This window comes from Carassius gibelio, chromosome A1 (genome assembly GCF_023724105.1).
Source record: "Carassius gibelio isolate Cgi1373 ecotype wild population from Czech Republic chromosome A1, carGib1.2-hapl.c, whole genome shotgun sequence".
Classification (NCBI taxonomy): domain Eukaryota; kingdom Metazoa; phylum Chordata; class Actinopteri; order Cypriniformes; family Cyprinidae; genus Carassius; species Carassius gibelio.
The window spans coordinates 37,111,379-37,127,848 of record NC_068371.1 but is presented as its reverse complement, the minus strand read 5'-3'; the positions used below and the strand labels follow the sequence as shown (position 1 = coordinate 37,127,848).

At 39.4% G+C, this 16,470-nt stretch overlaps 3 protein-coding genes across 3 annotated transcripts; 2 read left to right on the top strand and 1 right to left on the bottom strand.

Annotated features, from left to right (window-relative positions):
* The first annotated feature begins 362 nt into the window (after window positions 1–362).
* LOC127946814 (sperm acrosome-associated protein 5) lies at window positions 363–2,381 on the top strand. The gene is made up of 6 exons (XM_052543629.1): window positions 363–420; window positions 817–1,006; window positions 1,118–1,330; window positions 1,457–1,517; window positions 1,836–1,877; window positions 2,266–2,381. The coding sequence occupies exons 2-6, from the start codon at window positions 826–828 to the stop codon at window positions 2,363–2,365; spliced, it is 597 nt and encodes a 198-aa protein (XP_052399589.1). The 5' UTR covers window positions 363–420; window positions 817–825; the 3' UTR covers window positions 2,366–2,381.
* A 6,168-nt stretch (window positions 2,382–8,549) lies between these two features.
* On the top strand, window positions 8,550–10,296 carry LOC128020090 (alpha-lactalbumin-like). The gene is made up of 5 exons (XM_052606655.1): window positions 8,550–8,720; window positions 9,030–9,314; window positions 9,697–9,757; window positions 9,860–9,907; window positions 10,081–10,296. The coding sequence occupies exons 1-5, from the start codon at window positions 8,582–8,584 to the stop codon at window positions 10,145–10,147; spliced, it is 600 nt and encodes a 199-aa protein (XP_052462615.1). The 5' UTR covers window positions 8,550–8,581; the 3' UTR covers window positions 10,148–10,296.
* Window positions 10,297–10,934: 638 nt separating this feature from the next.
* Window positions 10,935–13,902, bottom strand: LOC128020092 (small integral membrane protein 28-like). The gene is made up of 2 exons (XM_052606671.1): window positions 13,769–13,902; window positions 10,935–13,095 (listed from the first exon to the last, which is right to left on the bottom strand). The coding sequence occupies exons 1-2, from the start codon at window positions 13,871–13,873 to the stop codon at window positions 12,682–12,684; spliced, it is 519 nt and encodes a 172-aa protein (XP_052462631.1). The 5' UTR covers window positions 13,874–13,902; the 3' UTR covers window positions 10,935–12,681.
* Between the last annotated feature and the right edge of the window lie 2,568 nt (window positions 13,903–16,470).

The window sequence follows — 16,470 nt, the reverse complement described above, 5'->3', positions numbered from 1 at the left end:
CTGTATTCTGTCTGCTGCAGACATGCCTTGCACTTCAGCTTCAGAATCACAAACAGCTGGACATTATTTCAAAAGTACAAGCTTAAATGACCTGAATGGCACAATACAGCAATACATTAATATATATATACACATTTGTTTTTTTAATTAATTAAGGAATTTCCCATGCAGTGTGCCCAAGATGTTTGGTTTGGGAGGATGAAGACACCAGGAGGAGCCAATGTTCAGCAGGGAGAGCCCATCCTCCTCTGACAGGAATTAAGGAAAATAATTAATCTCACAATTAATTGTAGGATAAAGCAAGAGCACAGGTGCAGCTGCAGGTGGAGGCGACTATAACGTATATAAGTCTGACGGGTCACAGTACAGAAGACAGGGAAGACTGAGGAACATCTGTATCTCCAACAACAAAAACCTCTAGTAAGACTCATTTATGGTCATTTATAATATGGTTCTTCTAGCTGTTTTAATGCAAGTTATGTGTTCAAAGTGGTAGAATAAGGCTTGCTAGTAATTCTGAACTTACATTTAAATCTAAAAAAATAAAAAATATTTAAAGTAAATGTTTTCTATTTGAAAATATTTAAAATTCTAATTTATTCCTGTGATTATCATTCCTCCCGTCTTCGTTGTGTCACATAATCTTCAGAAATCATTCTGATATGATGATTTGCTGCTCAAGAAACACTTCTGATTATTATCAATGCTGAAAACAGCTGTGCCGCAAATAGATTTTCTGCACTATGCCTTTGCAACCAAAGCTATGTAAGCCGACTAAAAACAAGTTTGCCATTTGTCTCTGCTTTCCCTCTCCAGATATCAGAAATGAAGAGTGTAAACGCGGTGAAGATGTTGGGGGCGTTTGCTCTGGTTTTTCTGCTGTCCAGTGTGACTGAGGGAAGGATTATCAGTAAATGTGAGCTGAAGGAGCAGCTGGAGACGACTCAGATCCAGGTGATTCGGGCCATGGGAGACAAAATGACCGTGAACGATCTCAACGCTAGACGTGAGTAACAGATTCCCTTCGCTCACCATATAGCCATGTTTATGTCACATGTTCGTGTACAGATGAATGGTGGATCACCCTCACATGCCTTTACCTTTGGCTTTGAGGCAGTTGTGTGCTTGGCCGGCACTACAGGCTTCAACACCAGCTTTGTCACAAACATCCCTGCCAAACTTAAAGAGCCCTTAAATATCCACTCCATAAAACCGAACACAACACAGCGTCCCGTCTGGCACCTGTATGGTGTGTTTCAGCTCAGTGATCAGCTGGCCTGTGATTCTGGCATGAACCCATCTATCAATGTCTGCAACACGACCTGCTCTGGTGAGTCTGAGAGAAAACACGCCACAGTAATCATTAACACTACATCCTATGGTTCCTGAATTTCTGCGCCATGTTCCTGTTGCTTTCAACTGAAGAGTTTTTGCTTGTGTTTTCTTCTCACAAAAGCTTTTACTGACGATGATATCACAAATGACATCGCCTGCCTGAATACCATTATTAGCAGCATGTAAGTACACAGTTTAATGTACATTTAATATAACACTATAATTTGTGTTTTATTACATTGGCTTTAAATTACAGAAAACTAGAGTTCTAGTGTTTCTAATGTTATGAAATGTAAAGTCTTTCTCTCTTCTTACCAATATAATCAACCCTTGGTCATAGTAATGCTGTGATGCATTTTCCATTTTGTTGTTGAAGCCAACTGAAATTTATAGAAAAAATGGTGTAGTGTCCATTCAAAATTAAACGTTTATCCAAAAATGATGACTTGAGAATTTGAGATGGGGTTTCATTCATAACGTGATGTTTTCTTTATTCACAGTAAACCCCGACCGAAAAACAACATCACTCTTCCACTCGTAACGTAAGTCGAAAACAAGCAATTTATGACTGTTTATAATTTGATTTATGCAAAAGGTGCCTGCACACGATTGCTTCAAAAGCAATGCAATTCATATTTTCACATTCATATTTTACTTTTACATTCATGCATGTTATCAGTTCTTGCTTTCCTGGGTGTCAAACCCACGACCTTTGTGTAATACTGTAGCTGTTGTAATTTTGCAAATCATGTAAACTCATTAATGCTCATAAAATGTAATTAAATATGAAGTAGTTGTGCATTTTTGGCACAAATGATGTTTCACTTTGCATATTTATTAATATAGATATTTGCTTCCAATGTAACTGCATTAAAGGCTTAAGAAGTAAACTCAGGCCTGAATGTTCAAAGACTCTTTTGTGTGTTGCAGGCTGAGCACTATTTTGCTGAAGGAGTGTCACTTTGTGGTTCCCTCTCAGTATTTTGTGGATTGTCCGAGTGCATCAACACCGTCACGTGGAACAATATGATTTTACTCTCCTGTCATGCTGTAATAAAGTAGATTTGAACCAGTCAACTTCAGAGTCATATAGACTACCTAACTATCAATGCTACATACAGTCACAACAGTCTGATGCTTCCACAGCAGCTGCCTTTGATTGAATGATAATGAAGTTGTTGTTATGATGGTGGTGGGATCTGTGCGAGTTTTAATCATTGAAAGACTTTGAACAGGGGGCAATTTCACATTTCTGTCTACAATTGTAATAAAGCAGTCTCTGTTCATTGAATCTCACTGTGCCAGTGTAGAGTGCATTCATAATACTTTACCTTATTATTTAAAAAGTAACGCTTCCATAAGGACTCCACCTTCACTTGGTTGTTTTAGGCCTGGGACACACGAGACGATTTTCACATTTTAAAACCATGGGAGACCACAGACATGAAGACAATTTCGACTGATTTTTAGCCTGCATGCACACACTGGATGATTCAACCAAATTGCGAGACCAGACACTTGTTGATCATAGGAACGATTTTACAGTGACAGGAGATTTTAAGGAAACTCACAAGATCAAATTTGACTAGAGAAAAAAAACACATGGAAGACAATCGACACTGTCAGCTGACTCTGCTTGCACGTGTTCTGTTCGATGCATATGAATTAATAAAAGTTTGACTTTCCTTAGGGTAGTAGGCCTACTTCTTATATCAAGCCCTAATGTCCATTTTAACACATCCTCTGTGGCAACGGAGAAACCATGACACTAAAAGGGCTGATGGCACAATACAGCTGTGTGCATTGTCTTATTTGCCAAGATAAAGGGTCAAAAAAAAAAAGTGTTCAAAATGCTCCTTTTGTTAGGGCAGTATACATATTTTAAAGCCTTAGGTCTTGTTTAACGCGTACTCTGTGGCAGTCCAAGAAACCACACCACAAAATGGGCTGATGGTGCAATAGGTGGCTCAGTGTGCACTGTGCTATGTTTAAAAGTTTCTCGTGCACACACAAAAGTTAGTTTTTTTTAATGTTTTTTTTTTGTTGAAAAGATCCTTTTAGAAGAAGCTATTTAATACGGTGCTGTAGAATATTGTGTGAAGAAACCCAAAATGTGCACACTCATATCAACTTGTGGAAAACGGGCATTCGATGACCCCTTTAATGATCTATTCCAGAAAAGTAGCCAGGGACAAAAGTCTGGAAATGCAAGACTCAAGAGGCAGTTTCTTTCAAAAATAGATAGAACGCAACTAAATTAAACAGAATAGAGGGTCTCGAGACGCATTTTGAGGTATGTTTGTGGTAAAAGTGGCTTATTTGTGTAATTTAGAGGTGTTATTTATATGTAATGTAATATTAATATGAAGCTGACAAGGACAGAACAATCAGCTCAGTGCCCTCTGTTGGTCCAGTGGACCTGTGTGCTCTGCCTTTCTTGTCGGTTTTCACTTAACCGCCTGTAAATTCAAAAAGAAATGGGACACTTCTGGTAACATTTTTAGATAGATACAGGCCACCAAATACAGACACTGTCCCTGGAAAATGGGAACAACTGGCCACTCAAATATGGCCTCACCTGTTCCTCTGAGGGGCTTATCTCTGTGTTGATGGCTTCTGTGAAATAAAAGAGTTTGAGGTTGTTGAATGTCAGTATGTAGGTGGTTTTATGTCACTTTAGGTTCAGTATGTTGCAGTGTGGTTTCTGGGAAGCACAGTAGGTTCTAGAAACAGAGTAAAATACAATAGTATTTTGTCACATGTGAACACATCAGAGGCGTCTTTGTCTCGGGGGGTTTCATCATGTACAGGTTATGTGACACCTCTAGACTATACCAAGAAAGATCTCAATCAGATCAATCAAAACAATATTTTTAAAAATCAAATAGGTTTTCAAGTGGTCAAAGGGTTTCTAATTTCTTGTTAAGTGTTGAAGTGCAGTGCTTTTCGTTGTACTACATAAATATAGATCATCCATTTTTAAAACTGCACAACATAGAGTTGTAAAAAATTTTTTTTTACATTTTTTTAAAATTGTTGTCCAGAGTATTCAGTTCACATGCCTAAAGGTCTATTTAGTAAGTAGGCTAGATAATATTTAATGATTAAAATAAATAAATAATAATAATAATAGTAATGTAATATTTAATAATAATTGTGACCTTTTAACTTAACTACTTACTAAATTAAAGCTATATCACTTACTTTTGGTTTGGTTCACACAGAAAAATCAGGCTTTTGTAAAGTATATTTTTGTTTTTGTTTGGATGGTAACACCCCATATTCATTCTTCTTCTTCTTCTTCTTGTTTTATTATTATTGTTTGGATTAGCCTAATAATTGTTTTAAGGCAACATTAGGTCTTAAGGTTGCAAAACCTGTTCTGTTAGTGAAAATATAAAATAGTGTGCTAGGGCTGGTTTTGGTTCTGATTGTGTATTATATAACTTTCATAATCAGGTAATCAAATAAGTACTGCATTGCATTGTTTTAAACTGGCTTGACAGAGAAGTTGGGTCCACCCTGAAAAACCAATCCACCCAAAGAAAAAACAGTCAGGATTTAGTGATCTGGAGCAGCAGGACAAATATGACCTGAATACTTGCTAACTTACCCATGCTAACCAGCCAAACTTTGACTTCATGAATAAACAATAATATTCAGTTTTATGAATATACCTACCTGAACATCAGCAATTCTTCAAGTATGATACTACATACTACAACAGCAAAATAGCATAATGAACACAGTTAACTTACCAGGACAACCACTGCAGTTACTGCAGCCCATTTGGTTTTGCAGTGAATTTGCTATATTTTTGCCCTAAACTCAATTAAATTCAATACAAGATTCAATTAATTTTGCTACAAATGGAAAATACTGCATTATATCTCCCCATGGGTTAGGGAGGGTGAGAAAATAACCTTGGGAGGAACCAAAACTCAGCAGGGAGAACCAATTTTCTTCTAGTTGACACGTTTAATAAAAAAATGACAAAAAGTATTAATAATGGTAGGATGAAAGGCAAAGCTGCAGGTGGAGGTGACTCTAACATATATGAGTGGACATATGGATCACATACACAAGACAGTGAAGACTGAGGAACATTTGAAGACTCTCATTCATCTGAATCTCCAACAACAGAACATTTGGTAAGAGACTAATATATATTATTGCTAAATCAAATGTGTTTGTAATTCGGCTTGCTTGCGTTGTTATTTTATGATTTATGCATTCAGTTCTAATGGACATTTTATTTGTTTGTTTGCAAGATCACCCCACCTACACCACAACCTCCATCTAACTTCCACAACAATCCCTACAACAACCTCCACAGAAACATCAATTTCAAGCCTTACTACAGCTTCCATAGAAACCTTGATCTCAAGCCCCACTGCAACCTCCTCAACCTCAAGCTCCACCTTCTCTTTGACCTTAATCCCCACTGCAACCTCCACCTCAAGACCCAGCACAACCTCCTCCTCAAGACCCAGCACAGCTTCTACCTCAAGACCCAGCACAGCCTCCACCTCAAGACCCAACACAACCTCCACCTCAAGACCCAACACAACCTCCACCTCAAGACCCAACACAACCTCCACCTCAAGACCCAACACAACCTCCACCTCAAGACCCAGCACAACCTCCTCCTCAAGACCCAGCACAGCCTCCACCTCAAGACCCAACACAACCTCCACCTCAAGACCCAACACAACCTCCACCTCAAGACCCAGCACAACCTCCTCCTCAAGACCCAGCACAGCTTCCACCTCAAGACCCAACAAAACCTCCTCCTCAAGACCCAGCACAGCTTCCACCTCAAGACCCAACACAACCTCCTCCTCAAGACCCAGCACAACCTCCACCTCAAGACCCAACACAACCTCCACCTCAAGACCCAACACAACCTCCACCTCAAGACCCAGCACAACCTCCTCCTCAAGACCCAGCACAGCTTCCACCTCAAGACCCAACACAACCTCCTCCTCAAGACCCAGCACAACCTCCACCTCAAGACCCAACACAACCTCCACCTCAAGACCCAGCACAGCCTCCACCTCAAGTCCCAGCTCAACCTCCACCTCAAGACCCAGCACAACCTCCTCCTCAAGACCCAGCACAGCTTCCTCCTCAAGACCCAGCACAGCCTCCACCTCAAGACCCAACACAACCTCCACCTCAAGACCCAGCACAACCTCCTCCTCAAGACCCAGCACAGCTTCCACCTCAAGACCCAGCACAGCCTCCACCTCAAGACCCAACACAACCTCCACCTCAAGACCCAGCACAACCTCCTCCTCAAGACCCAGCACAGCTTCCACCTCAAGACCCAGCACAGCCTCCATCTCAAGACCCAACACAACCTCCACCTCAAGACCCAACACAACCTCCTCCTAAAGACCCAGCTCAACCTCCACCTCAAGACCTGCACAACCTCCTCCTCAAGACCCAGCACAGCCTCCACCTCAAGACCCAACACAACCTCCACCTCAAGTCTCAGCTCAACCTCCATCTCAAGACCCAACACAACCTCCTCCTCAAGACCCAAATAAAACCTCCCCCTCAAGTCCCAGCTCAACCTCCACCTCAAGACCCAACACAACCTCCTCCTCAAGTCCCAGCTCAACCTCCACCTCAAGACCCAGCACAACCTCCACCAGTAAACCCCACAAGCCCCTCCCAGTCTTCCATGATTAAGCTCCTCCAAAGGCTCCAGAACAATTACAACTTCAAGACTCATCTCAGTCTCCAACTGTACCTTACCTGCTGCAGAATAGAATAAACCAGTATTAATTTATGAATGGTGAATGGGTTCATATCATACCTGCATTTAATTTATTTATTTACCCTCCCCTCTTCTCTGACATAATCATACAGTATGTTAAAATATTTTGATTGCATTGTGGGTCAATTAGATCAGATCAGATCTAATCAGATGTACCATCAGATGTACGCACACTTCAGACAAGTGAGAGTGTGGCTATATAAAAACTAATAATAGCACATTTCTCAAGATCTTGCTGAATCCTCTCAGTTGGAAAACCTGTGTGCGTGAGAAAAAGAGGTGTGCTGAGGTTGAACAGAAAGTTGTTTTTGAAATGGTTTTTCCGTGTTTTACGCATTTTATTAGCATAGGGGTGCACATGCATGTACCTATAGGCACTGTTTGAACATGCTCCCTTATTTAATTATTATTATAATTCATATTCATAAACATTAGAGTGAGGGTATAAGAACTTAGCTTGAGCATATAAATAGGCCTTCAGATCCCTCATTCACTAATAATTTAGTAGTTAACAGTAGCCAGTCTGTCCATATTTTTATTTATCTGTTGACGGGGGCAGAGAGAGTTGGATTTGAGCATGCACTTTTCGAGTACGAATAGGTTTTGCTATAATATGTGCACTAGTTTTAATCCCAAACTTAGTGACCCAAAATGCATTGGCAACCTTTCCATCCGGCATGGCGTCAAATTAACTAGTTATTTTGATCCAGAACTAAGCAAAAAATGATATGCATGCATCATTGTATCACAACAAAATGCTTTTCCTCCTATCTTTTATTTCAGAACATAAATTCAGTGGCCAGCATCACTGTAAAGTATGTGAACTGATCATGTGCTTGCCATTACTTCTATTTCCATGAATGTTTCCTACATGCATAGGCCCTATGCATAGGCAGTCCTACTAGGCAGTCCCCCCCCCCCCCCCTGAAAATATATATTCCAGACTTTTCAAGGGCCCTCTCTTCCTTTGGGGCCCTGGTAATCAGTACTGGTTTTACCCCCCAGTCAGACGCCCCTGTACATGACAAACCCAGTTCTCCACCCACCATTGTCTCGTGTACCCGTCAGTCTGTCCAGGTCTTTCTTGCAGATGTCTAGAGGTGCTGCATAACCTGTGCATGACATCCGATCCTGCTGAGACAAAGTCAATCCTTCAGATGTGAATATCCAAAAAAGATGCACAAAACTTCATTGTGTTTTCTCTATTTCTCTGAACTTGATTCAAGGAAACACTGAAACCAAACCAAAACATTTCATACAGAACAAAGTGCCTTAAAACCACCTGCCTACACACTGACACGAAACCTTTCAAACTATTATTTCACATAATCCACTGACGTAAAGACGGACCCTCTCAAGGGAACAGGTGGGTCTATATCTACACAGGCAGCTCATCCTCAACTTGCAATCATTCCCTGCAGAAGAAACAGAGAGATCGTGAGAATTCATCCAGACGTGAAGATGTTGGCAGTCGTGGTTGTTTTATTCCTGGCAGCTGGCGTGAGTGAAAGCGTGATTTTGAGTAAATGTGAGCTGAAGCGGCAGCTTGAAAGAGGCCTTTCTCTGCCAGCTCCCAATTCTACTGACATACTTGCACAGAGTGAGTCTCTATTTACATCTGGAGCTTTAGATAAATATCACTGCTTCTGTGAAGATTAAAATAGGTAAGACCGTTTCATTAGTTTCCTGGTGAGCATAGTGGTTTTTTTCTCACTTTTATTGAAAGGTTTTTTATTAGCATTGATGAAAGTTTTTAGATTGTTAAAATGTTATTTGTGGTAAGAAAATAAATGACTTAAAATGGTGCTTCTGTGGCATTGCAGTGAAAACCCATTTTGAAACTTTCAGTTTTAAGATGTATGGAACAGAACGGCTGTGATATTCTTCTTCGGGCAAACTCTCTTTACAGTCGTGTGTCACGTCGAGCTGACCTCTGGCTTCAATACCAGCGCCATTAAGAAGATCGCTGAGCCAGAAGAGCACAGCAGTGTTCAGGGTTCTCGCCATCGTAGATCTGTCAAAGGAAAAGGTCCACGCACCACCCCCAGGCCAGCCACCCGTGCGCCCCGTTTGGGAAGTGACGAGGACAAAAGTGAGGTCTGGACTCTTTATGGCTTGTTCCAGCTTAGTGACCACGTGGTGTGCCGCTCTACTCAAAGTCATTCACTGAACCTCTGCGGGCTGACCTGCGACAGTGAGTACATGAAAGAGATGGTCAATACAGCAAAATAACCATAACAGGGGTTCATTTGAAAGAAGTTAACACTTTTATTCAATAAGCATGCATTTAATTGATCAAAAGTGACAGTAAATACATTTATGTCACGAAAGATTCCTATTATAATAATTGCTGTTTTTTATTCATCTATTCATCAATGAAACCTGAAAAAAAATATGAAGCAGCACAACTGTAACGAGGCTGAAAATTTGGCTTTGCCCCACAGAAATAAATTTTATTTTACAACATATTCAGAAAACAGTTATTTTAAATTGTAATATAGCCAATAAATACCGCCTTATATGCATAAATATCTCTAAAATGAAATGAAATGTGATTGTCTTTGTTTTTCTTTCAGAGCTGATTGACAGTGACACCAGTGATGACATAGCCTGTGTCCAGGCTCTTATAAATGCAGTGTAAGTAAACTGAATTGAATAGCACACACAAAAGTCAGAAGATTATATTAGCATTTCAATCTGTGCAAGTGTCCTGATATTGTGTTCATCTGACTATAACAGATCTGCGCCGAATCCTGACCCCAAGACTTCTAAACCCATCCATAAAATGTGAGTGAATGAAACAAGAGCCAATTCAATACAGCAATTAATTGAAAACATGAATGAATTTACTGAGTTTGCATGCAAGTATATTCAAATTTGATACCGAGATCTCTAAATCAGCTTATGTCTCTGCTCTTCTAAAAATAATACTTGAATGTTTTTCTGCTTTCCTTTGACAGGATCTCGCTGATCCACCAGCCACAGTGCATCACCGTGAACACCACTTCATTCTTCGCCGGCTGTTAAACACCCTGAATTCAAGACCTCTTGATTTAAGTCCTGACCTCTTGTAGCTCCCTGCTTTATTATTGCATTTCTGTGCATTTCTATTCGTAGCTTTCTTGCAAGACAACAAATCCCCATCACAAGTAGCTTGTGTTGTGTGTACGAGTCATTAAAACCATTTGAAAAGCAGTATTGTGCTCATGAGCTTCTTTAATTCCGCTGTGCCTCTTCAGTCTGAAGTAGATAACTGAGATAAACATTTCCATGTCCATTGTGCTGCCAAAGCAAATAAAAAAAACTTTGTGGTGTGTAAGAGTTGGTGGTTGATACTGTAAAATAACTGGATGATGGTTCAGTAAGTGGTTGAGATTCTTGAGTTTAGATGTTTTACTCACCATTTTCTGTATTCAGTGGGCAATAAAAACCTCCACTAGATGGCGAGCTTGTTAATGAATGGATTGTGGTGCTGAAGTATTATTATTGATTATGTTAATTGCAACAAAACACAGGCTGTATGAAATTTTAGGGTATTTAGATGGACAAATACAGTCTTAACTTTAATAAATAAATAAATTGACCAAAAAACTTTAACTAGGCCTAATGTTTTGTAAAATATAGAAATTTCTTGATAAATAGGAATTGATTTGTATCACGTTTTAAATGCATATTGTTATTTATTCTTATTTCAATTTACTTGCATATAGCCTACATTAAAGCGTAGCCTATTGCATGTTAATATGTCAAGTAACTGATTGTATGAAGAAAAATATGCAATGTGTAAACCGCAAAAACCTCAGTGACACCAGCAGTATTTAATCTGGTCTTTATTAGAAGTTCTTCAGGAGACTACATGACTGATGGTAATGCAAAACCTGTCAGGATTGTGCTTCATATTTAAATGCAAACGAGGACTGATGCAGTCTTGCAGATATAAAAAAGGATCAGTTGTTGTCTCTAGTAATTGTGGTACATATAACACAATGTGCACCTAACTACGCAGTATTTCAAAGCACAGAGATTTACTCAAATGTCAACGTATATAAATGAATGAATTAATTAAATACATTTATGCATTTAGCAGACGCTTTTATCCAAAGCGACTTACATTGCATTCAGGCTAACAATTTTCTCCTAACATACATATAATACATCATTTCAATTCAAACCTAATATCAAGGTGATTTATTTTGTGTATGGTTTATTTTATCTTACAGTATAAAAAACCCTGCAAAGTTCAGTTCAGAATCAGTTGATGTCGTCACTATAGTGGGGCCGGGGCTAGTTGTCACACTCAAGTGAGTATTTTTCACTTGAGGTTTATTTTGGAAAGTCAGGCACATACCTTAAAGTTTTGCCGCTGTTGTTTTAGTTTGTAGATTAGAATCAAAGTCCCTTCAAGGCAAGTCATCTCACTCGATGAAACATCAAATTCTCCAAAACTGTTCGCTATGCTTACGATTTAAATTTCATATTTTAAGTCACAGATGAAATCTGACAACAACTGTCTCATAAATGTTGTCTCTTTTGCTCAAAATGCGTTAAAAAAAGCGTATTATTCAGGCAAGACCTGCCAGTGCACACGCGCAGTTCTGAGCGCGCGTTCCAAAACTCTGACCGTAGGTGTTTCTCAATGTCAAAGAAGGATCCTCGGAAGCCAGTATTTCGAGGATGCTACGTCATCGACATCCATCGTAGGACTGTTCCAATGTTGAGGATCCTCTGAATTTCAACCAAGGAGTCCTTCGTTTGAAGAATATCCCATACACAGGAAAGGATGCATATCCTATGTGTATCCTTCGTGCTCTTAAATCACCCACAAACCTATCGCCCGCAGCTTTTCTATCTAACGTTAGTTCGAAAATGCAAAAATGTCGGAGCTTTAACAGGTTTTATTTACGTTACCAAACATTTGTTATAACAGTAGTAAATATAAGTAAAGTTTGACGTTTAAATGCCAGTACAAATTACTACCGTATTGATATTGTAAATTATACAAAAACAAATGGTTAACTGAACCGGACCTGTCATTTAACAATTGGTTGCTTCATCGGCATTTCTTTTAACTAGTAAAGTTGTCCAAAGTAATTTAATGATACCATTCACAGCGTTATTCAAACGGACCTTTTCACTGACGTAATGACGTAATTACGTGCACTTGCTAGCCTGTTCCATTTACGTGTTCTCCGAATGCGAAGAGGAGTCTCGCCTAGCCTCTGAAGGAAGTGACTTGGAAGGATCAGTCCTGCCAAGGAAGTATCCTTGACATTGAGAAACGCCTTTCTTTAGTAACCAGAAGTTTTAACGGCAGCTCCATTGACGCGGTGATTGTACCGATTAGCGATTGGCTCTTTTAATCAGAAGGCGGGGCCATATTGAGCTTGCAATTTTCCCCCTTCAAAATTATACAAGTGACATGTCAAGGGTATTCTATAGATTTTGTTACAATTCACCCAACAGACCAACAAGTTCTGGAGAAGATAAGTAGAAAACTGAGATAGCCCTTGTGTCATCTTCACTGTGTGACAACTAGCCCCAGTGTGTCTTTAGTGCTTCTCTCAGACAAACTTCCCGCTCGACTTGAGCTCGGGACACAGTTTGGCTTCGAGGTCTTCGGTTTCAACGTCTTTCCCGCTGCTGAGGCTGGCGGCCCGTGTGATCTTCGTCAGCGTTTCCTCATAGGGCGGCGGGAGGTAAACCATTAGCAAAACCCCGTCAGACATGTCCGAGCTCGTGCTGTTCAGCCGCTCCGCGTTCCCGGTGAGTGACGACAGAATCTCGGCGTTGCGCTCCGGGTCCTGCAGGTCCAGCGTGATGATGTTGGTCAGTCCGAGCTTGTTCTGCCTGAACCTTCGGTAAAGAAGGACAAACACGGCACTGAACACGAGGAGCGTGACGAGCGGGAGAACGATGTGCAGGATTAGCTCCGATTTCCCGTTGTTTTCGCTCGAGAGCTCATTCCAGTGGTAACCCTATAGGGACGTAAAGGACATCATCGGTTACTTGAGCTCTTGAATGTGAACATCTGTATTTGAAGGCCTGTTAAGTCCTTCTTATCTGGGTTAAGCTGGTCTTTGAATGGTCAACACTGGAAAAGAAAATGGGTTTCACAGCTGAAAAGTTTTCAACTACTCCATATCTTTTTGTAACAAATAGTATTGATAACTATATCGATAAGTATCGGTAAGCGGTATCGTATCGATAAAATGTTAACAATACCCATCCCTATTCACAGCTAGAGAAGTACCCCCAAACCCTTTAAAACCAGATCAGATCAGACCAGGATGGGAGAAAAATTACAGTAACCAAATGTTTTTAGAAGTTAAATATTGCTTTTCAGCTAGATTAGATATTTTGGTCATTTAAACCCCCTTGTCAACACCAAAACACATCAAATGAGCCCTTGTGGAGATCACAACTGAGTTTGACTGCAGCTTTAATGTCGTTTGATTCCCACATGAAGTCAATGACTGAAGCCAAAACATCCTAAAAATAAAAGGTCCAGAATGGTTCTTCTATGACATCACCATCTTTTTAGAACCTTTATTTTTAATAGTGAGACGAACTGTACTGGTCTTCTGTTAATTTCCTTAACCTCATCTTGGATGATAATGACTTTCATCTTGAAATGGACAGATCACTAACCTGTAGTCGTTGCTCTGCAGTAGGCGGCGATGGGGACCCAGACACCCAGTCATCTCTTCCAGCAGGTCCAAACTTTATCCAGCTGCTGTTCAGCAATCGTCGCATTCTGCCGCTGACAGAAGAGTGTCGACTGATGAAGGAAGAGAGAGACGGGCCGGCAGCTGTCTAAAGAGCGCAGCAGGATAACAGCTGCATCTTGTGTGTGTTAAGTACTGTCTCACATGCTCGCACATGCAGATCAGTGGAAATCAGGCCAGCGGTCAGCCAATGGTGCGAGGCGAAAGAAGACCCGAAAGGCAATCATTTGGGGATTTGTGATGTGCACAGCTGGCCTATATTTAATAAACAGCAGCAAGGGATAGAGAGGATGGAGCTGTCAATCAAACAAGTTTAAGTGCTGCTGCGGTTTGCGATGGTGGCAGAAATGGGCAGGGATTTCTTTTGCATTCAGAGCAGCACGTGAACATCTAGAGATATGCTTTAGTTTTATATAGTATATACTCAAGGAGGAAAAAACACCTACATTTTATTGAGATGCCCAAATTTGTTGTATATGCTGATATTTATATGGGCAAAATTCTGAAATGTTGATGTAAAGATAATTTAATTTGAATTAAAGAAATCTTTATAACAATAACAGACTATTAAATGCGTATTAATATCAGTTGTCATGATTTATCTCCCAATTCTTAGTAGGATGATATTTAATTGCCCAGTTTTATGATTAAAGGCCTGTAGTTTCAAAACATGTAATGGAATTCAATTAGTCTGGTTATTTGGAGATGTGAAATGATTGCCAGGGAATTTGAGCTGAGCTACAGTCAATCAGCGATTAAACCCTGCTCAAGCCAAAGCGGCATCATGGCCGTAGTCTCATTAAGACTAAAGCTCATTACTGATATGCCGTGGATCTCTGTCAGTACATTTGGTTTATTAATGTCTGAGCACCGGCTGCAAGACAACTCAATAAGCACTCATTCGGATTTAAACATTTTCACATGAACACAAGCATTCTGTATTTTTTTAATGTTAAAATATCAACATTTTACTGTGTACTGTCTCCTTTAACTAATAGCTTATAAGCAGTATTGTGATGTAAGAAAGCAAGAATTTAAAAACGTGCCAATTTTCTTATCTTAAGAAACTCTTATCTACCTGATCTGAAGTTTTACCAAATTAAGCATGTCATTAAAAAAAGTAAATGGATCTATAAAGGCTTTAAATCATATGAAACCATATGAAAGAATATGTTGTGGATGTGCAACTTACATGAGGGTTTTACAATTTGCTTCATTTTTGCCTGAAATTTTCCTTTAAGCTACAAAATGAGCACTAATGAATGAGAAATGACAACCTGGTGCTTAGATAGATGAGTTTCGGGAGCAGAACAATCCTAATATCTGGATTTATAAAAGACGGCTGGGACTGAACATTTCAGGTTTAGCAGCAGCCGTGCTTTTAATTAGAGAAATGGACATTTCTGTGTAATTTGGTCCAAATCTCTGATGCACACGTGAAGGTTTGTCTGACCATTGTTAATGAGAGTTTGCCAGACGTCATGTGGACAAAGCAATCATGCAAAAAGAGGTTTATTGAATAGACACTTTAATCACATGATCATACAAAACAATTATGAGTGCTGCTGACAGCACAAAATGAATCCCACATTCATATTTCATTACTCTTACACATGAACACACAATATTGCTCCAAAAGAAAAAATAATTGTGAAAACTGAACTTGAGTTAAAAATGATCAATAAAAATAAATAAATAAAAATGTCCACAGATTAATACTAAAAAATAAATAAAAAATATGAATAATAATCATATTCAAAATATTGTACAAAAATAATACAATTATACCGAAAATCTAAAACAATCAAAAATAATTTAGAAAATATAATGTAAATATAAAACTAAACTAACACTACACTAACAGAGTGAATTTAATTGAAATGACAGACATGAAAACTACACTGAAATATCAAAAGCGTATATATCAAACTAAGCCTGAACTGCAGCACCTTCGACTCGTGTGTTTCATGTGTCACCCAGCTTCATATTCAATGCTAATCCTAACCCGACACGTTAGCCCTTCACACACACAACGCATGAGGCTTTGCCTTGTCGGACACAAAACGGGGTCACCGCTCTCCTCCAGACCAGGCCAGACCAGTGCTGACCCACATCTGGGTGAAATAAGCTACATTCAGACAGAAAATGGCCCAATCTGCTAATAAAATGTCATTCCATGCTTTCAGTCAAATGTTTTAATGTGACAGCAGCATTTCACATTGGGTTCTTTATTTCTTTTTCAAATATCAAATTCAAATAAAGAGAGAATCTGTTGAGTGAGTTCAGGGACGCAGTTATGCCCTTAATATAAAGTCTCCATTTGTGTTTTCAGTCTCTCGACCTTATTTCTATAAGTACTGCGTTCTGTTACGCAACCACTTTTACTGAAGATTTGCACACACTGTCCTTAATTCTACAATATTATCTTTGTCTCTCCATGCAGATGACCTCAAGTTCATTTATCTGGATCTGCTTTGAGCGGTTTTCAGTTAAGACAAAATCGAGAGAAAGAGACAGAGATTTTATATTTTTTAAATATGTTCATTATATATATATATATATATATATATATATATATATGTGTGTGTGTGTGTGTGTGTGTGTGTGTGTGTACAAGCATTCATG

What these genes read in the sequence shown, in the direction of transcription:
- LOC127946814 (XM_052543629.1), top strand. Translation starts at nt 826, where the DNA reads ATGAAGAGTGTAAACGCGGTGAAGATGTTGGGGGCGTTTGCTCTGGTT. An exon ending in CTGCAACACGACCTGCTCTG is followed by an intron (nt 1,331 to 1,456) that starts GTGAGTCTGAGA and finishes TTCTCACAAAAG; the next exon opens with CTTTTACTGACGATGATATC. An exon ending in AATACCATTATTAGCAGCAT is followed by an intron (nt 1,518 to 1,835) that starts GTAAGTACACAG and finishes CTTTATTCACAG; the next exon opens with TAAACCCCGACCGAAAAACA.
- LOC128020090 (XM_052606655.1), top strand. Translation starts at nt 8,582, where the DNA reads ATGTTGGCAGTCGTGGTTGTTTTATTCCTGGCAGCTGGCGTGAGTGAA. An exon ending in TACTGACATACTTGCACAGA is followed by an intron (nt 8,721 to 9,029) that starts GTGAGTCTCTAT and finishes CTCTCTTTACAG; the next exon opens with TCGTGTGTCACGTCGAGCTG. An exon ending in CAGGCTCTTATAAATGCAGT is followed by an intron (nt 9,758 to 9,859) that starts GTAAGTAAACTG and finishes TGACTATAACAG; the next exon opens with ATCTGCGCCGAATCCTGACC.
- LOC128020092 (XM_052606671.1), bottom strand. Translation starts at nt 13,873, where the DNA reads ATGCGACGATTGCTGAACAGCAGCTGGATAAAGTTTGGACCTGCTGGA. An exon ending in CTGCAGAGCAACGACTACAG is followed by an intron (nt 13,096 to 13,768) that starts GTTAGTGATCTG and finishes ACGTCCCTATAG; the next exon opens with GGTTACCACTGGAATGAGCT.